General features: G+C 43.2%; 1 protein-coding gene and 1 non-coding gene across 4 annotated transcripts; both read right to left on the reverse strand.

Annotated features, from left to right (window-relative positions):
• Positions 1 to 1,166: 1,166 nt before the first annotated feature.
• Positions 1,167 to 22,132, reverse strand: RPA2 (replication protein A2). 3 transcript variants are annotated; one of them, XM_054721198.1, is made up of 10 exons: positions 22,003 to 22,132; positions 21,637 to 21,743; positions 16,778 to 16,879; positions 16,570 to 16,683; positions 12,723 to 12,797; positions 8,617 to 8,733; positions 5,557 to 5,664; positions 5,280 to 5,374; positions 3,635 to 3,732; positions 1,167 to 1,185 (listed from the first exon to the last, which is right to left on the reverse strand). In XM_054721198.1, exons 1-9 carry the CDS (start codon positions 22,010 to 22,012, stop codon positions 3,648 to 3,650), a joined length of 813 nt encoding a protein of 270 aa, XP_054577173.1. In that variant the 5' UTR covers positions 22,013 to 22,132; the 3' UTR covers positions 1,167 to 1,185; positions 3,635 to 3,647. The 3 variants fall into 3 exon arrangements, with proteins under 3 accessions (XP_054577173.1, XP_008146222.1, XP_054577174.1); XM_008148000.3 differs by lacking the exon at positions 1,167 to 1,185 and having other exon boundaries at positions 2,528 to 3,732; XM_054721199.1 differs by lacking the exons at positions 1,167 to 1,185; positions 21,637 to 21,743 and having other exon boundaries at positions 2,528 to 3,732; positions 22,003 to 22,069.
• On the reverse strand, positions 3,810 to 3,931 carry LOC114233991 (small nucleolar RNA SNORA26). Its single transcript, XR_003620191.1, has one exon. It is a non-coding gene; the product is annotated as a small nucleolar RNA SNORA26 (small nucleolar RNA).
• Positions 22,133 to 23,669: the final 1,537 nt, after the last annotated feature.

Consider the following 23,669-nt stretch of genomic DNA (forward strand, 5'->3'; position numbering starts at 1 on the left):
GATTAACTCAGCTTCTAAGGTCATTGTAGGCCTGTTCAGTAGGGAAGACCAGAAGCCTCATTTCCTGAAGTGGTGGGACTTTGGTTTCCTGGAACTAACCAGCATGGTCAGCAGAGGACAGGAGGCAGACAAGGTGATCTGAGTCTCCAGTTGAGGTGAGGGCCAAATTTCCAATTCTTAGATTCTAGGAACTACACCTGAGTTTGTCATCCTTTTGCTTGCTCTCACCCCTCTGGGCTGTCTGGACCTACTGCTCTTCCCAGGCCTTCTGGCCTTCCCACCACTGCATGGATTTTTCCAGGTGAAGTATCTAGTACCCCATCCTCATCTCCCCCACCTGGTTCTCATGCCCTCCTCCAGAGAGATAATCTAAACTGCAGAGGAGGACCCTGAGGAAGAGTATTCTGGACAAGCAATAAGCAACAAAGTGAGACAGAAAAGTTCCTCCCGGGCACAGAGCCCCTAGGAGCCAAGCCCACATGCAAAACACCAATAGTTTTCACTTCGCATTTAACCTTGGCAACAAATTTAGCACAATCACAAAAAAAGGGGTGTGTGTGTGGGGTGGGGGGTGGGGGGGAGGAACAACGGACGGAGAAGTGGGCTACCAGTTCCTACAAAAGGGGATTTCCGAGTGGCCAAATGAGAAATGAAAAAATTTCACAATGGGGAAAGCCAGGCTTAAAAGGAAAACATGTTTGAAAATCACAACTGTGCATGTCTGATCAGAGCAATGAAGGTCAGCAGAGAATGGACCAAAGACCGACACCCCCCTCAGGGTGCTTTTGTCTTCTTTACCTCTGGAATAAGCCACTGGGCAGTGGGGAGGGCGTTCTAATGGGGACAGCAATTCCCTGAGCAGTGGTCTCCAAAGTGAGCACCCATGCCCTGAGTACACAAGATGATACACTGGGATACCTAAGTTATTAGTACACCCCTTCATATTTTTAATGTCCTTTTTAATTTATATTTGTGAATGTTTTGTAACATATAACTAATATAGTAGCAGATGTAAATAATTGCTAAATAAATGGATATAAGCTGGGGATATATGCTTACAAATATTTATCAATGAATTCTGAATTTCAACTGCATTTTTTAAAACCAATTCACATCAGACACTAATTCTTATTGGCATCTTTTACTTTTTTAAATCATCACTGAGGGTATTTTTTCCATTGATTTCTAGAAAGAGTAGAGAGAGGGAAGAGGGGGAGGGGAGAGAGAAAGAAGAGAAACATCAACATGAGAGAGACATCTATTGGTTGCCTCCCGCAAGCACCTCTACCAGGGTTGGGGAACCTGCAACCGAGGCTCGTGCCCTTGACCGGAAATCAAAACCAAGATCCTTCGGTTTGCAGGCTGATGCTCTAACTACTGAGCAAACCGGACAGGACCTATTGCCCTTTCTTTAGTTAAGCCCAATAAAATACTATTTCTCAAGGAACCTAATTTCCTACCTGTACACCTAGAGAGAGAGACTATGGAGAGCAGGCTAGACTCATTGCTTGGCTATGACACTGGTAATTTCTAAGAACCTGGGTCACACAGGAACCTGGTTCATGCTGTCTCATGTGCTAGCAGAACACTATGCACATCCCAGGTGCCCACATACACCTGAAGTGCAGATGCCTCCTGCTGAAGCAGAAGCCTGATGAAGGCTGGGGTTTCATTCTGCTAAGGAATGGGCTGCCTGTGGTTAGGCCTCCATAGTGCTCAGAAACCACACAATTCCTGTGAGGCTGTGTAAGTGCCAAGATGGTAAGGAGTTCAGTGCCACTGAGCAGCTACTCTGTGCTATTGGGAATGCTGAACCAGCAAGTCCTGTGATGCCAATCTCCTTATTTTGCTTTGAATTCCTAGTGCCTGATCAATAAACACTTGCTGAATTAATGGGTAAGTAGTTTGTGTGTGTTTTTTAAAAAAATATATATTTTTATTGATTTCAGAGAGAGAAAAAGGGGGAGAGAGAGAGAAACATCAACAATGAGAGACAATCATTGACTGGCTGCCTCCTGCATGGCCCCTATTGGGGATCGAGCCTGCAATTCGGGCATGTACCTTGACCGTAATCGAACCCGGGACCTTTCAGTCTGCAGGCTGACGCTCTATCCACTGAGTCAAACCAGCTAGGGCTGAGTAAATAGTTTCTAATTGTTGAATCCTCATATTCAAAATCAAAAGACAAATAGACTTCCACTCAGAAACAGGGCTATGCCTTGCCCATTTGAGGACACAAGCGTGATAACTAGAAAGAGAAGTCCACAACCCATAAAAGTACCCTATCATGCATTCTGAATTCAAATGTATGATTTTTTTAAACCTATTTTTAGCTCACTGTCCTTTATAGGAAACAATCAAGAAACAAATAGACATACTGGTGACTGACTTTTAAACATCTGTCTGCTCCCAAGATAGGAACTACTCTGCATGTATAGAAAATAACAGCCAGATTGCTGTTCACTGTTATAAACCAGGATGGTGGTGCTTTCTCCACACAGCTGCTAGATCTCATTTAGAAACACAGTTAAAGCAATTATAGAACTTTTATTTGCAAATTACACCGCATTAACTTACTCAGAATTAGCTCTTTCATTCAAGAAGTAGCTTATGGTCTGGAATTGTCAAAAACATCTTGGAACTAGTTTCTTCTCCCACAGGAAAAGGAGCTAATTAAGTTGGCCAAAAATAGCCAAGGCCTCTTAGAATTTCATCTTGAGGTGACATGGTAGGTATTTTATCAGTCACATGATCATATACTGCTAGAGTCAAGATTAAGGTCTGCTTTAGAACCCTCATTAATGGCAATGCTAGATGTTTTACAAACTTTATTTCATTCAATCTTCTTCACAAACCTATAAGGAAATAACATTCTTGTCTTTTCATAAATGGAGGCTGATGTACCCTGCTCAAGATCTTAACTAAAAAGCAGGAGAGCCACGATGTCAAATCCAAGTTGAGTATGCTATACTGTCTCAGATAAGGTAGTAATTATACTAACTTAAAAAGAAAAATAAGAATGTCTTCACAAGTTACTACAATAATATAACTATTTTATTAAACATATGGATGTACTTATTTTGTACAAAACACGGTGACATTTCTTTCTCTCCTCTGCCACACGAGGCCACGACTCTAGAACTTCGTATTTATCAAAACACTTGGCAGCAGCCATGACAAGTTGAAGAAAAGTGCAATTCTGAAAGTAACACCACAACCAAAACGGGGAACAAAACCAGGCAGAAGTTAGCAGGTTTCTTGGCTAGCTCTCTGCTGACAGACCCTAATCGTACTCAACAGGCAATATTTTAGGAATAGAGACTCCTGAGTATTAAGTAATACTGCCCAACTCTATTGGCAGCATCCCTCTTCCACTTCCATCTATCCAGATGGTATTATAACTACCTAATTTGTAACTTCTTTTAAGAAATTCCACTTTGGCTCACACCCTTAGGAGTTGCCCATCTCACTTTGAATTTCAAAATAACGGAAGAGCAGTAAGTTTCAAAATGATGTCAATTGAGACATTTTATGGATGAAACCTACTTTCTAGAAGTCAACTGTTCAAAAACATTTGCACAGCTGGACACAATAGACTGAGAAAATAGGTCCAGCTGGAAAATACGTTGCATACCAATTAGGTCCAATTATTCTGCATCTGTGGATTTAAAATGATCATCATCCACAGTGGAATAGATGTGTCCCTCGTTGCTTAGAAAATCCACAGCTTGCCTAAAAAGAAAGGGAGGGAAAAAGGCTCATTTTCATTCTTTATAAAATATTTTTATATTAAAACTTTTTTTTTTTCCAGCTGTGACTCCAGACAGGATCCAAAGAGGAGTTTTACCATCTCTTCTCTGGGTTTTATGGAGACTTAGTTTACCCTTCTGTGTTAGCCTCTTAAGGCACTGCGTCAACCTTAACAGGGCTCAGTAAAGGGCGAAGAAAGGGAACTGCCTTTCTGACATTGCCAAATATGTAAACTTCACTACCTCCCCACTTTCTATCTTGGCTAAGAATTCATATCCATTTGCTCACAGAAAGCTCTTGCAGGGAAAGGTGCCAGTAAAATTACAAAACTGAGGTCATCTATGGGGGGAATGGCTACTGGGAGAGGGCTGCCTTGGATATCTCTCCCAAATTATATAAAGGCAAGAAAATAGAGCCTCACTTAAATACCAGTAGAAGCAAATCAAAACAATGATCTAAAGTTGTAGTCCAGCTTGCACATAAAATCTCCTAGCATAAAGAGCTGTTTTTAAAAGTTGTCCTCCCCACCCACCCCCTGAACCTCTAGCCTGCCCTCTGGGAAGTAAAGTTGCAGGAAGTAAAGGGAAGGTCTTTCCGGAAATGGTTGAGACCTTCAAATCTTCACAGCCTTCAGGGCCAGAGTCAATAACATATTTAGTAACAGGAACAATTTATAGAACAGGTACTATGTGACAGCCATTCTATACTTCATCATCATAGTTACTCTGAGACTGAAACTATTATCCTCCTTTTATAGGACAGGAAATGAAATTAGACCTGAGCATTTTTCTATCTAGGCCTAGCATATTGATTTATGGTAACAACAATCCAAGTATCATAATACCCAATTGGTTTGATTAGTTCACTGGAATCAGGTAGCTGCTTGTCTAACATTGTATCAGGAAGAGGCTGTGGGAAGGACTGTATAATGGCTTCAGGTCCAGACAGCCTGATGCACACATCTCCACAGTGGGATGGTAATGCAAATGGTACTGTACATCTAAAGACCAGAAGCTAAGGACCTCACACTCCTCCAGATTTAATCAAGAGGTATAAGGTGAATTTTTGCTTAAAATTATATCCCACATAATGAATGGGATTCAGTATTTGTTGAATAAACAAACAAATGAGTGATGTGATGGGCAACAACATTTTTGCAAGTTCTTTTCTATTTTTCCATGACTGAACAACTTCCTTTCTGTCAACAGATAGTTTTGTGTGTGTGTGTGTTTTTAAATATATTTTTTATTAATATCAGAAAGGAAGGGAGATAGAAACATCAATGAGAGAGAATCATTGACTGGCTGCCTCCTGCACACCCCCAACAAGGGATGGAGCTCGCACCCAGGCATGTGCCGATTAGAATCGAATCAGGACCTCCTGGTTCATAGGTCGATGCTCAACTACTGAGCCATGCCAGCGGGGCAACAGATAGTTTTTTTAAAACTCACTTCTCATTACCAAGAAACTCTGATGAGGTGAAATGGGTATAATTCTGGAGTCCTAGCTCATAGAAACCAAATACTCACTTGATTGAGGCTATAGGCATGTGTTGAAGCTGGTTCTTGAGATCGTGAAAGTTCAATCCTTCAGGTCTTGGGCAAGCCTTAATCAAATTCAGCACCTGAACATTCAAATCAGAAAGATTTTAGCAACTACTTTGAATCAGCTCCCCTCTTAAACCTAAGTGTCTTTATAAGAAGGAAACAAGTTGGGTATTTAGACAGCCTCAGAATCATTAAGGAAGTAACAACATTTAAGACGGTCTGTGCTTTGCATTTCTGGAGCCATTCAAGTAGAGTTTACCTGGTTTTGGGCCACAGTGAGGCCATTTGTCGGTCCGAGGCTATTCCCACCAAAGCTCCCTGCTTCACCCATTCCTGGATTGCTGATAGGTGCTCTCCCTGCTGGTGGCTGAATTAAGAAATAAATTCACAACATTAGAAAATTCACCAATTTAAACACAGTCCTTGCTATTTTAAAGAGCTTGTTAATAAGCAGCTTACAAAAAACAATTTAGGCAAAGTTTTCCCAATAACAAGTGATTTAAAAAATTTTTTAAATATATTTTTATTGATTTCAGAGAGGAAGAGAGAGGGTGAAAGAGATAGAAACATTAATGATGAGAGAGAATCATCCATTGGCTGCCTCCTACATGCCCCCTACTGGGGATCGAGCCCACAACCCAGGCATGTCCTTGACTGGAATTGAACTCAGGACACTTCAGTCTATAGGCCAATACTCTATCCACTGAGGCAAACTGGCTAGGGCCCAATAACAAGTATTTATATTGGAAGGGAAAGCTATTACCTGATGAATATTTATTTTTAAAAAAATATATTTTATTGGTTTTTTACAGAGAGGAAGGGAGAGGGATAGAGATTAGAAACATCGATCAGCTGCCTCCTGCACACTCCCTACTGGGGATGTGCCTGCAACCAAGGTATATGCCCTTGACCGGAATGGAACCTGGGACCCTTAAGTCCGCAGGCCGACACTCTATCCACTGAGCCAAACTGTTAGGGCATGATGAATATTTCAAAGGAGGGTAAAGCACATCATATCAAACCCGGCTCCTTCTATTCTTTGTAATATGAGGGGAACAAGAGGAAAACTAGCACCGAGAAGAAAATTACCCAGGTTTGCTATAATGACATCCTTGGTGTTCAAGTAGGCATGAAGCGTTATATGGAAAGAAAAAGAATAGTTTCCATCAACCTCTCTTTTCTTCTCTTTTACACCAAATTAAAAAAAAAAAAAAAAGACTATAAAGTTTTCATTCCCTTCTTCTTAATCACTCCTCTAGCCTCCACTATTTGGATTCTTCCCAAAGCACCTCTGAAACTTTTCTCACCAAAGACTTTTCAACCAACATACCCAATAATCTCTATCAGACCTCATAACACTTGACCTCAGAAAGAGAAACTGCTTAGCACAATCCTCTTGCAATGTACCCCTCCCTAAGCTACTTCTTCTTTTCTTTAAATCTCTTTTTTTTAGTGTCTCCCTGGGCTTCTCTCCCCACCCCCTCCCGGGCTTCTTGATACCCCCGTCTTCTGATTCTCCTCTTACCTCTCAAACTACACCTTCTCAATATCATTTATTAGCTCTTCTTCTACCTGTCTCCTAAAAGGCTGATAGTTTCCCCAGGATTTCATTCCAGACCTCCTCCTAGGCACAAATCCTTAGTCCCAGTCATCTATTGGACACCTACACCTAGCTATCTCACACTTCAAAATAAAATTTATTACTTTCCTCCTCAAACCTGCTTACATTGCTATATTCCATCTCAATTAGTAAACTCAGACAGACTTCAGTCATCCATTTGCTCCCCTTCCACAACCTGTCACCACAGCCTTTTAATACAATCTTCAGTGTCGCTCAAGTCAATCCTCAACACACCTGGTCTCCTGATTGTTATATCTCAGCTGCTAGTCTCTCCTACTCCAATCAACCCTCCTCATTGCTACCAAGTAACTTCTGGTCATGTTGCTTCTCTGCCTAAAAGCTTCCAGGTGGCTCCCCCTGCCTGTGAAAACAATATAAAACTCCTAGACACTCAAGACCTACCACAAGTAGATGTCAAAATCTGTATTTTTTTTGATCACTCCTTTTCAGCACACTCTACCCCCCAACCGCACTTGGACTTCTTGCCATCCAAAAACATGCTTTTGTCCCGAACACGTCGTTTCCTGTCTGGAATGCTCCTCCCCTCGTCTGCCTGGTAAACACTTTGTTGACATTCCCAAAGCCAAGTTACGTCATGGTCTTCCTTCTTGGCTCTCATGGCCCAGTCTTTCTCACAGCAGCCTTCATTCACACTTTCCCCATCAGTCCCTTCATATTTGCACAGTGCCTGGGGGACGGTGCGTGCTCAATCAATGTTTAATTTATTGAACTGAAGAAGTAAGGATGGCCAATCAAATGTTAAGAACCCTAACAGGATACAGGAGCACTGTGGAAGCTCACCAGGAGAAATCCCATCCAGTTAGGAGATTTACTCATTCAACAAATGTTCACTAGATGAACATTTGAGGTAAACAAAACAAAACAAAACAAGAACCAAGAGACAGTTGTGGTCCTTTGTTTTCAAGCTAGATACCTTCACACTGCCTGCTGGTGAAATAGAAGTCTTATGTTTTACGATCAAATAATACTGGACTGAATGCTATTTCCTACCTGGTTACCTCTGCTGAAATGACCTCATGTGCTGCTTCAAGTGGCCCCATCTCATGCATATTTTTATTTTTGCTGATTTCAGAGGGAGAGATAGAAGCATCGATGAGAGAATCATTGATCAGCTGCATTCTGCACGCCCCCTAGTGGGGATCGAGCCCGCAACCTGGACAAGTGCCCTGTGAACTCATTATTGTGAGTGCATTATGAAATGATTCCAGTAGGGGGCATGCAGGAGGCAGCAGATCAATGATTCTCATCACTGTTTCTATTTCTCTCCCTCTCTGAAATCAATAAAAAAAAATGTATAAAAAAAATCTAACCACTGCTGTTACCATTCCTCTAAACTACTACTGTTGCTATTCTTGGTGTCTCATAGTCTATTATCCATACAGCAGCCTCAATGAGCTTTAAAAAAGATCAATTAGGCCTGGCCAGTGTGGTTCAGTGGTTGAGCGTCAACCTATGAACCAGGAGGGCACAGCTGGATTCCTGGTTAGGGCACAAGCCAGGTTGCAGCCCAATCCCCAGTAGGGGGCATGCAGGGTGCAGCTGATCAATGATTCTCTCTCATCATTGATGTTGTTTCTATCTCTCTCACCCTCGGTCTTCCTCTCTGAAATCAATACAGATATATTAATAACAAAGAAAAAAAAGAAAAAACAAGAAACTATGAGTGAAGCTGCTCACCTGGCTGTTAGCTTTGGTCAGCATCATGTGTGCATTCACTACTTCCAGAATATGTGCGGTGAACTCATTCATATCCTCCAGAGGCATGATCTTAAAAGCCACCAGGCTTTTTTTGTTCTATTAAAGTAAGAGAATAAAGGATAAGCACATTCAAGTCAATTTCAGGTCATAACATTATGGCTCTTTTCTTGGTTATATTTTGCTAATGTGGGAAAAATGTGTTATATATTTAAAAATTTTTACTCAAGGTTCATCTAAATATAGTCAATAAAATATATCCTATCTAATAAAAGTAATATGCAAATTGACCGTCACTCCAACACACAAGATGGTCACCCCCATGTGGACACAAGATGGCCGGCAGGGGAGGGCAGTTGTGGGCAATCAGGCCAGCAGGGGAAGGCAGTTGGGAGGGACCAGGCCTGCAGGGGAGGGCAGTTAGGGGTGACCGGGCCGGCAGAGGAGGGCAGTTGGGGGCAACCAGGCCTGCAGGGGAGGGCAGTTGGGAGCAATGAGGCCGATAGGGGAGCAGTTAGGCGTCGATCAGGCTGGCAGGGGAGTGGTTAGGGGTTGATCAGGCTGGCAGGCAGAAGCGGTTAGGGGCAATCAATCAGGCAGGCGAGTAGTTGGGAGCCAGCAATCCTGCATTGTGAGAGGGATGTCCGACTGCCCATTTAGGTCTCAGATTGGAGAGGATGCAGGGTGGGCTGAGGGACATGCCCTCCATGCACGAATTTCGTGCAGCGGGCCTCTAGTACACACACACACACACACACACACACACACACACATATATCTCCTACCTAATAAAATGGTAATATGTAAATTACCATCACTCCGCTACGCCCATGATTGGGCCAGCGGGAGGCACAGGGGGCAGGACTTGGGGTGGCCGGGGTAGCCGATTGGGCCAGAGGGACGCTGAGCTCGCGTCGCCAGCGGCGGCTCGAGCTCAGCGTCTGCGCCATGGCTGTGCTGCGGCACAGAAGGGGCCTCTGGGGCAGCGAGCGCACGTCCCGCCGCGGACCATCAAAAGCGGGGGAGCTGGGTGCCTGTCTGCTCTGGCATCAGGCCTTTCAGAAGCCTCCGCCACGCCGGAGGCTTCTGAAAGGCCTGGTGCACCAGCGGACAGGCACCCAGCTCCTACGTGATCGAAAGTGAAAGCGTGTAGGGGACCCTACACGTGCATGATTCAATCATGCAATGGGCCTCTAGTGTGTGTGTGTATGTGTGTGTGTGTATGTGTGTATGTGTATGTATATATATATATATATATATATATATAGATAAATATATATAGATATAGATATAAAAAATCACTAGAGAGATCCAAGATGGCGGCGTAGATAAACATCTGGGCTGCTGTCGTCCACAACAATTTCCAAAACTACAACTAAAAGACAGAACGTCTATCACCCAGAACCACGGGAAAGCTGGCTGAGCGGAACCTCTACAACTAGACCGAAAGAGACGGGCGCAATCAGGGCACAAACACTGAAAAACTGAGGTACAGGGGAGCGCATGGGTGATATGAGCTGGCGGCAGAGCCCAGCTGGAGGTGGGCGTTACTTTCTTCAATCCGAAGAGAGACAAGCCCCCAGTCTCTGAAATCCAGTTTCTGGGGAGAGACTGGGCTGTCTGCCATTGGGTCGGAGTGAGGGTGGCTGACTAGCAGAGCTGCGTGGAGGTAGAATTGTTGGCTGCGCCGGGGAGCGAGACGGCGAGGGCACGGGCGGAGGCGCGGAGGCGCGGGGAAGCAGTTGGAGGCGGCTCACTGCCAGTCATTGCTGTTTGCCACGCCCTAGCCTAGTGACGCCCTGAGACTCCGCCCCGCACAATCTACAAACACACCCAAGCTCCTAGCAGCAGCTTTTGCATATGAATGGCCTTCTCTATTGCAGTTTAAACTAGTAAACTTGCAACCCGGTACAGACAGCTCCAAGCTCCAAGCAGGGAGGACGGCAGTTCTCGCTGTAGCTCCTGCAGGGTGGCCTCAGACAGCAGCTGAACTGCACCCCATTGGAGATTCAGAAGCCAATGCACCTAATGGTCAGTGTGAGGCACCAGATTTCAACTCCTCACATCCATAAGTGACACATCTGGGAGGCAGACTCAGTGAGCACCAAAGCCCCACTCAAACAAGCCCTGTACCCCAAGCGTGTCTCCAGCACAGCAGTGCTTCCATTATAGACACAGCAGGTCCTCACAGCCAATTGGCCTGGAGGTCAATTCCTCCCAGTGTACCAACAGCAATCAAGGCTTTTAACTACACCAAGACTTTCCACTCAGCCCACAAAGGGGTGTACCAAGAGCGACCACCTAGGGTGATTGGGGAAGCTGAGCTACCGGCCCCTATAGGTCACTGACCACACAAAGCCACTCCATCAACAGAGGGAGGCAGCCAAAATGCGGAGACACCGAAGTATGTCACGAATAGAAGAGATAGAGGAAAGTAAACTAATGGACAGACACAGTATTCAGAACCACATTTATAAGGTTACTCAAGAATCTTCTAAAAACCGCTGAGAAACTTGAAGAGACCTTCAAGGACCTTAATGAGAATACCAAAAAAAATTGAAAAGGACCAGTCAGAAATTATGCATACACTGTCTGAAATAAAGAATATACAGAAACTCAACTGTAGATCACTGTACCCGAAGAGTCAAACCAAAGATCTGAAATATGAGGAAGCAAAAAACACCCAACCAGAGAGGCGAAAAGAAAGAAGAATCCAAAAGTGTGAGGATAGCGTAAGGAGCCTCTGGGATGGCTTTAAGCGTACCAACATCCGAATTTTTGGGGTGCCAGAAGAAGAGAGAGAGCAAGATACTGAAAACCTATTTCAAGAAATAATGACAGAAAACTTCCCCCACGTGGTGAAAGAAATAGACTTACAAGTTCAGGAAGCGCACAGAACCCCAAACAAGAGGAATCCAAAGAGGACCATACCAAGACACATCATAATTAAAATGCCAAGGGCAAAAGACAAAGAAAGAATCTTGAAAGCAGCAAGAGAAAAACAGTTAGTTACCTACAAGGGAGTACCCATATGACTGTCAGCTGATTTCTCAACAGAAACTATGCAGGCCAGAAGGGAGTGGCAAGAAATATTCAAAGCGATGAACAGCAAGAACCTACAACCAAGATTACCCTACCCAGCAAAACTATCATTCAGAATTGAAGGTCAGACGAAGAGCTTCACAGACAAGAAAAAGCTAAAGGAGTTCATCACCACCAAACCAGGATTACATGAAATGCTGAAGGGTATTCTTTAAGAAGAGGAAGAAGAAAAAAAAAAAGGTAAAGGTAAAAATTATGAACAACAAAAAGATATCAAATACATACCTACCAACAACTGAATCTAAAAATCAAGTGAATAAAAAATCTGAAGAACAGAATGGACTGGTGAATATAATAGAATCAGGGTCATAGAAAGGGAGGGGATGGACAATTATCAGGGGGAAGGGGGCCTGAGGGGTGCAGGAAGAGATTGGACAAAAATCTTACACCTATGGATGAAGACAGTGGCGGGGGTAAGGGCATAGGGTGGGGTGGGGAATCAGGTGGAGGGGAGCTATGGGGTGGGGGGGGAGGAACACCTGTAATAATCTGAACAATAAAGATTTATTAAAAAAAAAAACAAACAAACAAAAACTAAACTAGCTCAGAGATGTTCAATGACTTCCCAAGGTTACATACCAAGCTGAGTCTAGGATCCTGATTCTAAATCCAGTGTCCACCCATCTAGGCCTAATGGATACCATAGATGGCAACTGCAGGCAGAGATCCTGTTCTTTCTCTACCATTCTGTTAGTTTTATATTAAGGTAAAAATCCATTATTTCCTTTGAAGAAGAGAATAATAAAATAACTTCAATATAACTCTCATTAAACACGAAGACTTAGTTAAGTTTTAAGAATCTTAAATGCAGGCATGAATCTAGAAATTGTTAGCATGCAAATACATTTAAAACATTTTTTTTATTTTTATTTTGAAGGGGCATCAAACCTGCAACCTTGGCATATCATGACAACACTCTAATCAACTAATCTACCCAGCCAGGGTCCAGGCAAATACATTTTAACAGTCATTTTTTCTGACTTTACCTGAAAAGATCTCAGATGGCCAGCCACTTTCACATACGTTTCTGGAGGAACCACAGTGTTTTCACCACTGGCATCCTAACAGATAAAATATAAACACATTACTAAGGTTTTAGTGATATTGGTAAAAGCTTCTTTAAAATCTCTAAATTATATGTACAGAAACAAAAAGTTATAAAGCTACAGGATCCTAATATGTCCCTAACTAATTTAACCTATTAGAATTAACTGTTCTGTAAAAACAGGAATTAGAATAAACATCTCTAAAGGTAATTTCCAGTTCCAAAGTTCTGTTATGTACATCATAAAAAAGCAAACAAAGATGGTACTCTCATTCAATGCTCTTAGGCACACAACTTTCTGGTGGATAGTGGACATACTTATTGGCATAGTGTTTCTACTTTTAGGAATTAAATGAAATAATTAAGAACATGCATAGATTTAGCTTTATGAATATTCATAATAGCATAGATTACAATATTGAAAAATTTAAAACAGCCTAAATATCCAACAACAGGCACACATTCATACAATGTAGAATTCTATTAACTGGGAAGACCAGTTGTGGCACCCAGTAAAAAGCTGATTCCCCAAGTGGGGGAAAATATACACTAAAATGTGAACAATGGTTAACTGGGATAAGTGGGGTTTTCTAGAATATGTACACATTATTTATTTATAAGAAAAAAATATAAGCTGATTCATAAAGATTTTTCTGATTATAAAATACATGACTATAAAAAACTAGAAAATCACCCGGGCCATGTAGCTCACTGGTTGAGCATTGACCTATGAACCAGGAAGTCATAGTTTAATTCAGATCAGGGCACAAGCCCAGGTTGCAGGCTCCATCCCCAGTGTGGGGTGTGCAGAAGGCAGCCGATCAATGATTCTCTCTCATCATTCCCCGCCTCCTCTCTCATCATTGATGTATTTATCTCTCTCTCCTTCTCCCTTCCTCTCTGAAATCAATAATATATTTTAAAAAACAAACAAAAAAAAAAAACCCGAACATAAAAATCAAGCCCTAGCTGGTTTGGCTCAGTGGATAGAGCGTTGGCCTGTGGACTGAAGGGTCCTGGGTTTGAGACCAAGTCTCCTATCTACCAGTCAAGGGCACATGCCTGGGTTGTAGGCTTGATCCCCAGAAGGGGGTGTGCAGGAGGCAGCCGATCAATGATTCTCTCTCATCACTGATGTTTCTCTCTCTTCCTTCCTCTCTGAAACCAATAAAAAAAATTTAAAAAGGCCTCTGCCCAATTAAAAAATAAAAACATGTATTTTCTTTCAGTCTATTTTCTCCATACACATGTTTTTCTTTGCAAAAATGGGGTCATACTATGCATACTATCATATAGCGTGCTATTTTCCTCTCAACAATTTATGGTCAACACTTTGTAACAATACATACATTTCTACATCATTTGGAATATTTTATAAATATACCATGGTTTAATTAAAAATACCCTATTGTTAGCATTTTGAGATTGCTTTTAATTTTTCATTATTATAAATAATGATATGATCAACATCCTTACAACTGCACATGTATTTAATTATTTCCTTAATGTAAACCTTTAGCAGAGGAGTATGAGGTCAACATTTTTATGAAGGATGATTTTGATGATTAACTGATTTTTAAATAATATTTATCTTTATTGATTTCAGAGAGGAAGGGAGAGGGAGAGAGATAGAAATATCAATGATGAGAAAGAATCATTGATTGGCTGTCTCCTGTATGTCCCCCTACTGAGGATTGCACCCACAACCCAGGCATGTCCTTTCCTTGACCAGAATTGAACCTGGGACTCTTCAGTCTGCAGGCTGACACTCTTATCCACTGCCAAACCGGCTAGGGCAGTGGTCGGCAAACTCATTAGTCAACAGAGCCAAATATCAACAGTACAACGATTGAAATTTCTTTTGAGAGCCAAATTTTTTAAACTTATTCTTCTAACGCCACTTCTTCAAAATAGACTCACCCAGGCCGTGGTATTTTGTGGAAGAGCCACACTCAAGGGGCTAAAGAGCCGCATGTGGCTCATGAGCCGCAGTTTGCCGACCACGGGGCTAGGGCAATCCCATCATGAGCTGATTTTTTAAAATATATATTTTTTATTGATTTTTTACAGAGAAAGGGAGAGGGATAGAGTTAGAAACATCGATGAGAGAAACATCGATCAGCTGCCTCCTGCACACTCCCTACTGGGTATGTGCCCACAACCAAGGTACATGCCCTTGACCGGAATGGAACCTGGGACCCTTGAGTCCCCAGGCCGATGCTCTATCCACTGAGCCAAACCGGTTAGGGCTTATCAGCTGATTTTTGAGAAAGGTTGTATCAGTTTATACACGAATGGCCAGATTATGATGATCTCTGAATGCATAATAATCTGGCCACTCAGTGTATATGCTATATAATAAAAGGCTAATAATATGCAAATTGTCCCCTTGACCAGGAGTTCGACCAGCAGGCAGGCTAGCCAACCGCCCATGTCCCCTTCCCCTGGCCAGGCTGGCTGGACCCCACCCATGCACAAATTCATGCACCTGCGTACAGAGATCATAATAATCTGGCCACTCAGTGTTATTTATATCATCGGAGTAGGATGGTACTCACTTCCCCAAACAGTGACAAATCATTAACTAATTAAGTGCTTACTAAGTATCAGAGACACTGTGCTAACTACTGCTCTCATCAGAAGTGAGCAATGCCATTCTTTTTCTTTCTCTGTCAATTTATTATGTTAAAAATGATATCCTAATGTCTATTAAACTTGATTATTGTTATTGCAATTTATATTTCATCTGTAATAAATTATGTGTATCTTCTTAGCCCACTTCTCTAAAATGCAATTGGTTTTTTCTTTGTAAGAGCTTTTATTAAATAAAAAATTTGATGTTTATAATATGTGCAAAAATTTTTCCCATTTAAATAGTATTTACTCAGGGCCCACTATGTAACTGGCATTGTTCTAGGTGCTGGGGATACAATGCCAACATAAAAATCCCTGTTCTTTAATGCCTCCTGTCTCTTGCCTTTTTAACTTGTTTATAGTATTTTGTAAAGTTTAGAAGGTTTTAAACTTTTACAATAAAAAATATATTAACCATTTTAAGAATTTTGCCTTTGATGTCTTATGTATTACTAGTGTCCCAGTGCACGGATTTGTGCACATTAAAAGGAAATTAATTAGAAGAAATATTTTAATATCGCTATTCTCATCCTGCTAATGAAAAGAAAATAGGATTCTACCGAGTCTCCTATCTACCTACTTCAGGACTTCTATGAGGATCAAATGAGATGAGGCATGGGAAAACACTTCACAGACATCTGGTTAAACTGTAAAATGTTTGTACCTGGCTATAAAGCAAGTTGGGTTCCTGGCCTGAAGAAACTCCCAGGAGGCTAGTGGCTAGGGAGAGGAAGCCAGGTGTTGCTAAGTGATATCATTACTCAGCACCCACAGCAACTGTTTCTGGGTGGGGCTGGGCTGTGGGACACATTTTGTACCAGGGGGTCTTGGCAGTGTTGGCTGCGATTTGGTAGGGTGTCGCTCTGGGGTGGTGGCGGGGCCTGTGTCTCACTTAGGGGAAGCCAAGTGTTGGTTTGTTGGTGCCAGGTCCATGGTGCTGTTTATTTTTAAATGGTCAGTGCACGTCATGGCAGCTCCTGCGTTGAGCGTCTGCCCCATGGTGGTCAGTACACGTCATAGCTACTGGTCAGATAGATGGACATTTAGCCTTTTATATATATATATTTTTATAATACGAACGTTCAAAAAGACTAAAGAAATCCAACATCTCCAAAGTCCCAAAGTAACCCCACCCTGATTTAAAAACCGCTTACATCTGTGTCAACCCACTGGCGAACATCCATGGGTGCAGCTGTCATGTCATCTATTTTGTAAACAATGTTGGTTGGAGCCTTCTCTGCATGTCTGATTATCCCCACAATAGTGACCTAGATCAGAAGAAAAAAAAGTTTGGTTTTCTTTGAAACAAAAGCAACATTTATGTATTTTTAAAAGAAATAATTTTTATTTCATTATTCATACCTGTGATATCTCAACACTTCCAATTCTGAATACTTCATCAACCAGAGTGGCAGAAAGCAGCTGAGATATGGTACAGGGTACAATATGCTGGGCTCGGGCTCTCTGAAAGAAAGAGCATGCACAAAGTCAATTGAAATAAGTACTCATTTAATACCTCCTACATGTGCCAAGCACTTTGCATATATTGTAACACTAGAGGCCCAGGGCACGAACTTTGTGCACTCTAGCGGGGGGAGAGGGTCCCTCTCAGCCTGGCCTGTGCCCTCTCACAGTCCGGGAGCCCTTGGAGGATGTCCGACTGCCTTGGAGGCGGGAGAGGCTCCTGCCACCGCCGTTGCGCTCACCAGCCGTGAGCCTGGCTTCTGGCTAAGCAGCTCTCCACCTGTGGGAGTGCACTGATCACCAGGGGGCAGCTCCTACATTGAGTGTCTGCCCCCTGGTGGTCAGTGCACATCATAGCGACTGGTTGTTCCACCTTTTGGTCAATTTGCATATTAGCCTTTTATTATATAGGAGGATTGGATAAAACAAGCCTCATTATCTGTGCTTCAGATGAAAACCAAGGTCATATAGCTAACAAATGCCACACTTTAGAATTCAAACCCAGGTTTGTTTGACTCCAAAGCTCCTGAAGAATGGGTAAGTTTATGTTGCACTAGAGATTCACCAAAATGAGTGAACCAGAGTGGGGACAGCATAAGGAATGACCTGCTTCCTAACAAACTTTTAAGAGGAAACTCCAGCTTTAGGCTGAGGGCTAGCTGGAGCTAGCTGTTCATCACTGGTAAGATAAGATGATATTTGGAAAGGGTTTGAGAAATGGCCAGTGGAGATAGAACTTCGGACTTGCTTTAAATCTCTCACTCTCTTTTTTAAAATCCTCAACCGAGGATATTTTTCCTATTGATTTTTAGAGAATGATAGGAAGGGATAGAAAGAGAGCGAAACACTGATGTGAGAGAGACACATTGATTGGTTGCCTCCTGCAAATATCCTGACTGGGGGCAGGGAACGAAGCCGCAACCGAGGTACATGCCATCCTTGACTGGTAATCGAACCTGTGGCCGTTTGGCCCATGGGCTGACACGTTAACCAGTTAATCAAACCGGCCAGAGCTTGCTTTAAATCTCTTAATAAAAATATAACAAAAAGTTTGAGATATGACTTCCTTTAGGACAGATGTTCTGACAATGGGATGGAAGTCCTGGGGAAAATTGGATAAGAGCTTGGCTACTAGACATCTTGAAGGGAAGGGACAGGATGTGATGGGCAGAAGAGTGCCTAGTAAGAACACTCAAATCACATCCTGAAGCAGTCTAACAATAGTATAAACTTATTTTGTCTACAACTGGCCAGGGATTGTCTGGGTCACATAAAGATGAGTATAGTTTGCCCTTAACACACTACAAACCGAGGGGAGATAAAAATGCAAATAACAAACTTGACCTTGATACACTACCGAATAAGATGCACTAGTGGGATATCAAAAAAATTATTGATGATTTCAAGAGGGAGCATTTAAGGCTGAACCCTAAAACCCAAATATTTTTGTTGTTGTTAATTCTCATCCAAGGATATTTTTCCATTGATTTTTAGGGAGAGTGGAGAAGAGAGGGAAAGACAGAAACATCGATGTGAGAGAAACACATCGACTGGTTGCCTCCTGCACGTGTCCCGAGCCGGGGAGGAGCCTGCAACCAAGGTATATGCCCTTGACCAGAATCGAACCCAGGACCCTTTGGTCTGCAGGCTGATGCTCTATCCACTGAGCCAAACCGCCTAGGGCTAAAGCACAACCATTTTGATAGTGAAAAAATAGTGGATGAGGAATGAGCATTACAGGCTGAGGACAAATATGTACTTCCACAGGATCATAGAGGGAATATACAAAACAAAAAAGGCATAGTGGGTTAAAGATTAGAGTTTCTTCCTGTCAGAAATCAACAGGGAGTAACCTGACGACTGTTCTACATGCAAGACCAAACAGTAGACTTTAGCAGTTGCAGCTTTACCCCGAAGGTCCATGACACTAGCAACATTTCACTTTGCTGAAGCATAATTTTGAATGGTATTAGCAAACTGGAAGAAAATAAGCCCAGCCAACCACAAGAACATATACCACAAAAAGCAGCATTTGAGGGGTAAGAGTTTGGCTCTACCACTCAGGAGCAGTGTGCTTTTGGTCACATTTCTCAACTCATCTGTACCTCAGTAACCTCATCTATAAAACTAGGAATGATAAAATTATGAAAATTAAATATATGGTGACGTACCTACAATATTACCTGGTACATGTAGGCATACTCAATAAATGTCAGCAATTATTGTGTCAGCTATTGTTCCTCACTCTTTATATTTGAAATTGTTTTTAATAAGGATGTGAAGGAATCGACTATATTTTTAAAGTTTACGGTATTTTATAGGTGAAGTTATATGCTATATTAGTATTTATAGATTTAAAATTTGCTGAGGTCCCAGATTTAGTTCTCAAACTCTCACAACTGAGAGTTTTATTGTATCTGCAGCATAAAAAAAATTACTATAGTAACAGCAGCAAGAACATGGGCTTTGGAGCCAGACAGTACTATAGACCTGTGTTCGAATGCCAGCTCCAGGCCCTGGACACACCACTACTGCTGGACAAATCATTGTCTCACTAATAGAAAGATGTGGACAGGAAACAGGGAAGGCTGGTCAACAACCTTAATTGCTCTGAAAGGTCAGAGCTAATCACTGGCTGAAGCAGCCTCCATCTGTTTGTCTTATGTAAATTTCTGTTATTGGAATTTCCTGCCTAAAGGCTATGGGTGTATCCCACAGTCTTAATAAAAAGGGATAGCAAGGCCAGAGCAGGGTGTAGTCCTCTCTTGGGCTCCCGCCTGGCCCCCTATATTCCCAAATTAATACTTTTCTAAGTCTCTTTCATTTGTGTGCGGCCTTCTCCAAAACCCGAACCCTGAACCCTGAACCACGCAGGACGTGAAAGGGGTTCCCACGCACTACCTCTTCTGTAAAGTGAGGACATTTGAAACCTATAATGTATACAGATGTGACAATACCGATGTCTACATAGGTATTCAATAAATACGGTTACTCCTCAGGTAAAAAAGTTATGTGTGGGTAATTATTAAGGTGTTAGAAATGCCTTCAAATTCATCTCAAATCAGTTGTAGCCTGCTTTTTAATGAGCACCTATTATGTGCCAGAACCAATTGCAAAAAGTGCCTGATTTGTTCCAAAAAGATTCAGAGAGTGCACCAGGCACAAGTATGTCCAATTTTGAAAATATAACTTTCTAGCTGACTATGAACCACAGGATATTCTTAAGTACTGAATGAAACCACCATTTTTATCGATAAAACATTGGAAATTTCACATGGCTCAATAAAATATAATGGGTTTACAGTCAATAGGAAACATTTAAATCTAATTTACTGTGGAAAAGGCACTGGATTTGAAACACAAAAAGACCTAGGTTTCAGTCTTCAGCTTATAACCATCATCATTCTCTGAAAAGCTGTCTCCAAAACACAACTCAATTTTTATCCTGAGATAAAAATTCTAACTGGAATGAAGAAAAAATAGTTAAACTTAGGGAGAAAAGATGAGAACCAATTATCTAGCTTCTGTTTTCACCTTCAAAGTCTCACAGAAGAAAACAATTAGAGAACTGGAGTCCTCTCTGGTCTTTCCCGGTAAAACAAAAAACAAAAAAACTACCACAAAGAGAAGCTGTTTACCAGATTTTGGATTTGCTAGGATCATGTGTGTTCTGTCTGGTTCCAGTTACTTACTGTGTCAGCTTAGGGAGTCCCTTAAGCTCCCCGAGACTCTGTTGTACAAGGGAGTAAGCAACAAATACCTTATAGAATTATATGAAGTTTTATGAAAAGTATAAAGCAACGTCCAAATGTATGAGAATTATCGATGCATTCATTCTTCCCCACCAACACCCACCCCAAAACTAACAGTCTAGGTAAAAGCTTACCATCCAGAACGCAACACACAGAACCTAACACTGAATCTTACCACCACATCCCAACGGCACCTCGAGAGAGGCCACATTAACCCTGTATGTAAAAGGAGGAAACCCACAGCAGCTGTTAAACGCAAACTCTTTTTCCGCAAGAGGACCTAACAAGCGCATGGACAGCTTTTTACCGATCCCCTCCTCACACGTTAGCTTATCTATCCGTTCCCGGTGGGATGAGAAGGGCTGTACCATGATCAGATGGAGAAACAGCAGGGGCCACGGACACGCGAGTGGGAGCGGCTTCCCTCCCTCACTGCCGGTTAACAGGCCGTTGGTTCGGGGCGCTGTGCATTCTGGCTCCACGCTCCCGTCTTTCCAATAGCACGCGGGGCCACTGACTGCAAGTGGCTGTGGGGCGGGCATTGCATATATATTCTAACATTGTCCGACAACAACCTTGTAAGGCACGTGCTATGAAGGAGGTGAAGACATCTGTTCGAGGGCACTGCACTCGGCAAGCAGCCAACAGACCCACTTGCCTGCAAAGACCACGCTCTTTCCACCGCATCCTATCACCCCGCTCTGTTTAACTTAAAAAGGACTCGGAATACGTAAAGAACGTAAAATAGGCTAATAATACGAGTTCGGTTTTCCCACAAGGCACTGGCCACGTCAGTGCATTTCAAAATAAAGCCAAGGAAACAGTGGGTGCAACGTTTGGGGAGATTCCTTTTTTTCAAACGGACAGCACTTAATCAGAAGGTAATCATTGATACGTTATCAAATCAGGTGTTTTACACCCTTCCTTCGCGCAGGCATGTTCTCACATGGATGAATTACGAGCTTCAGGACAGATCACATAAAACGAAATACTCCTCCAACGTACCGATTTCCTCTCAGCCTGAGAAGGTGTCGGCGATCCAAAGCCCCCAGGGGACTGGGTGTAGCCACCGGCTCCCCCAAAGGTCGAGCCGCCATAGCTCTCAAATCCACCTGGTTTTAAATAACAACCGTGTTAGCACCCGAGCTGCTTTCCCAAGCTTCTGAAAGACCCACAGGTCCCCTGCCCACTTCGCTCCCCGACCCGAACCCTCCCAGCTGGTCCCTAACCTTCCCTACCACCTGTCGCGGCCCCCAATCGCCCCAGCTCCGGCTCCCGCCCCTCCCCCCTCCCGCCATCCCACGCCTCTCCGATCCCCGCCCTCTTGGCGAAATTCTTGCTATTCTCATCCTCCGCCACATTGGTCATTACTATTCCACATCTTGGTCTCGATTCCCTCAGGAAAGAAGTCCAGAAGGCTCCGGTCCACTGGGTTCGCCTGACGCCTCAGAACCTGGTTGCGGTCGCAGCACTATACTTTTCGCTGGCGCCACAAACTCCTTCCCGCGAATGGCGGAGCCAATCACTGTCCAGAACGCTTCTCGCGTCAGCCAGTCAATGTACGCGAATCCTACGCTGTTTCCGGTATTTGCGGGCCTCGCTTCCGAAGTCGCGCACGCCGTTCCAAGGAGGACCGGAAGCCGCCGCGGCCATCTTTACTAAGGGCACGCACGCTGCGTCGGCGGAAGCGAGGATCTGCGCAAGGCTGCCGGCGTCTCAGAAAAATAGCCAATCCAATAGTAATTCCGGATCTCAAGCCCCTATGATCCCACCCCCATCGATAAGCGACGCTGACGTCACTTCCTTTGTTCGGCGTTTTCCTCTGTTCCCGCCGAATTTTCACCAATCACACGACGATTTAATCTAAAGCGCTATAGGAGAGCCCGGCCTGTGTGGTTCAACCATTGAGCATGGACCCAGGAACCTAGAGGACACGGGCTTGATTCCCCGTCAGGACACCTGCTCCCGGTTGCGGGCTCAATCCCCAGTAGGGGGCGTGCAGGAGTCAGTTGATCAATGATTCTCATCATTGATGTTTCTTTTATTTATTATTATTTTTTTTTAAATTTTATATTTTTATTGATTTTTTACAGAGAGGAAGGGAGAGGGATAGAGAGCTAGAAACATCGATGAGAGAGAATCATCGACCAGCTGCCTCCTGCACACCCCCTACCAGGGATGTGCCCACAGCCAATGTACATGCCCTTGACCGGAATCGAACCTGGGACCCCTCAGTCCGCAGACCGATGCTCTATCCTTTGAGCCAAACCGGTTTTGGCAATCATCATTGATGTTTCTCTCTCTCTTCCTCACTCTCTACAATTCAATAAAACATATTTTAAAAAAAATAAAGCGCCCTAGCCGGCGTGGCTCAGTGGATAGAGCGTCAGCCTGCGGACTGTAAGGGTCCCAGGTTCAATTCCGGCCAAGGGCACATGCCTGGGTTGCGGGCTCGGTCCCCAGTAGGGGGCGTGCAGGAGGCAGCTGATCAATGATTCTCTGTCATCATTGATTTTTCTATCTCTCTCTCTCCTTCTCCCTTCCTCTCTGAAATCAATAAAGAAATATGTTTGTTAAAAAAAATAAATAAATAAAATAAAGCGCTAAAGTAGAATTCCCGCTTCAGAGTTTGCACCCTGCAGTTCCCCAGGATTTGTGCTTTCAGGAAACTCACAGTCCTAGTTTCACAGCACCTTATCGATGGCTTAATCTTGAGCACAAAGAGCCAAATTCCCTTCTTGTATTGCCACCCCCGTTTCTAATTCTACCCAGGAAAGCTATAAAAAAACCCACACTTTCCCCCAGGATGGCCTTCCAAAAACTCTGAGGATTGCACTCCCCACACCCATCCTCACCCCAGTCTAATCCAGCTCCACACCCTCAGATGCTTCAACTATTCTAAATATGACGTGGTATGTTCCTCCTGTAGAGAGTGGAACATGTCTATCAGTTCCTTACTCTAAACCAGTGATGGCGAACCTACGACACGTGGCTGCTGAGGCAGCCGCATGCCCACGATGAAACATTTGCTGCTCCTG

Source organism: Eptesicus fuscus, chromosome 9, assembly GCF_027574615.1.
Source record: "Eptesicus fuscus isolate TK198812 chromosome 9, DD_ASM_mEF_20220401, whole genome shotgun sequence".
Lineage (NCBI taxonomy): Eukaryota > Metazoa > Chordata > Mammalia > Chiroptera > Vespertilionidae > Eptesicus > Eptesicus fuscus.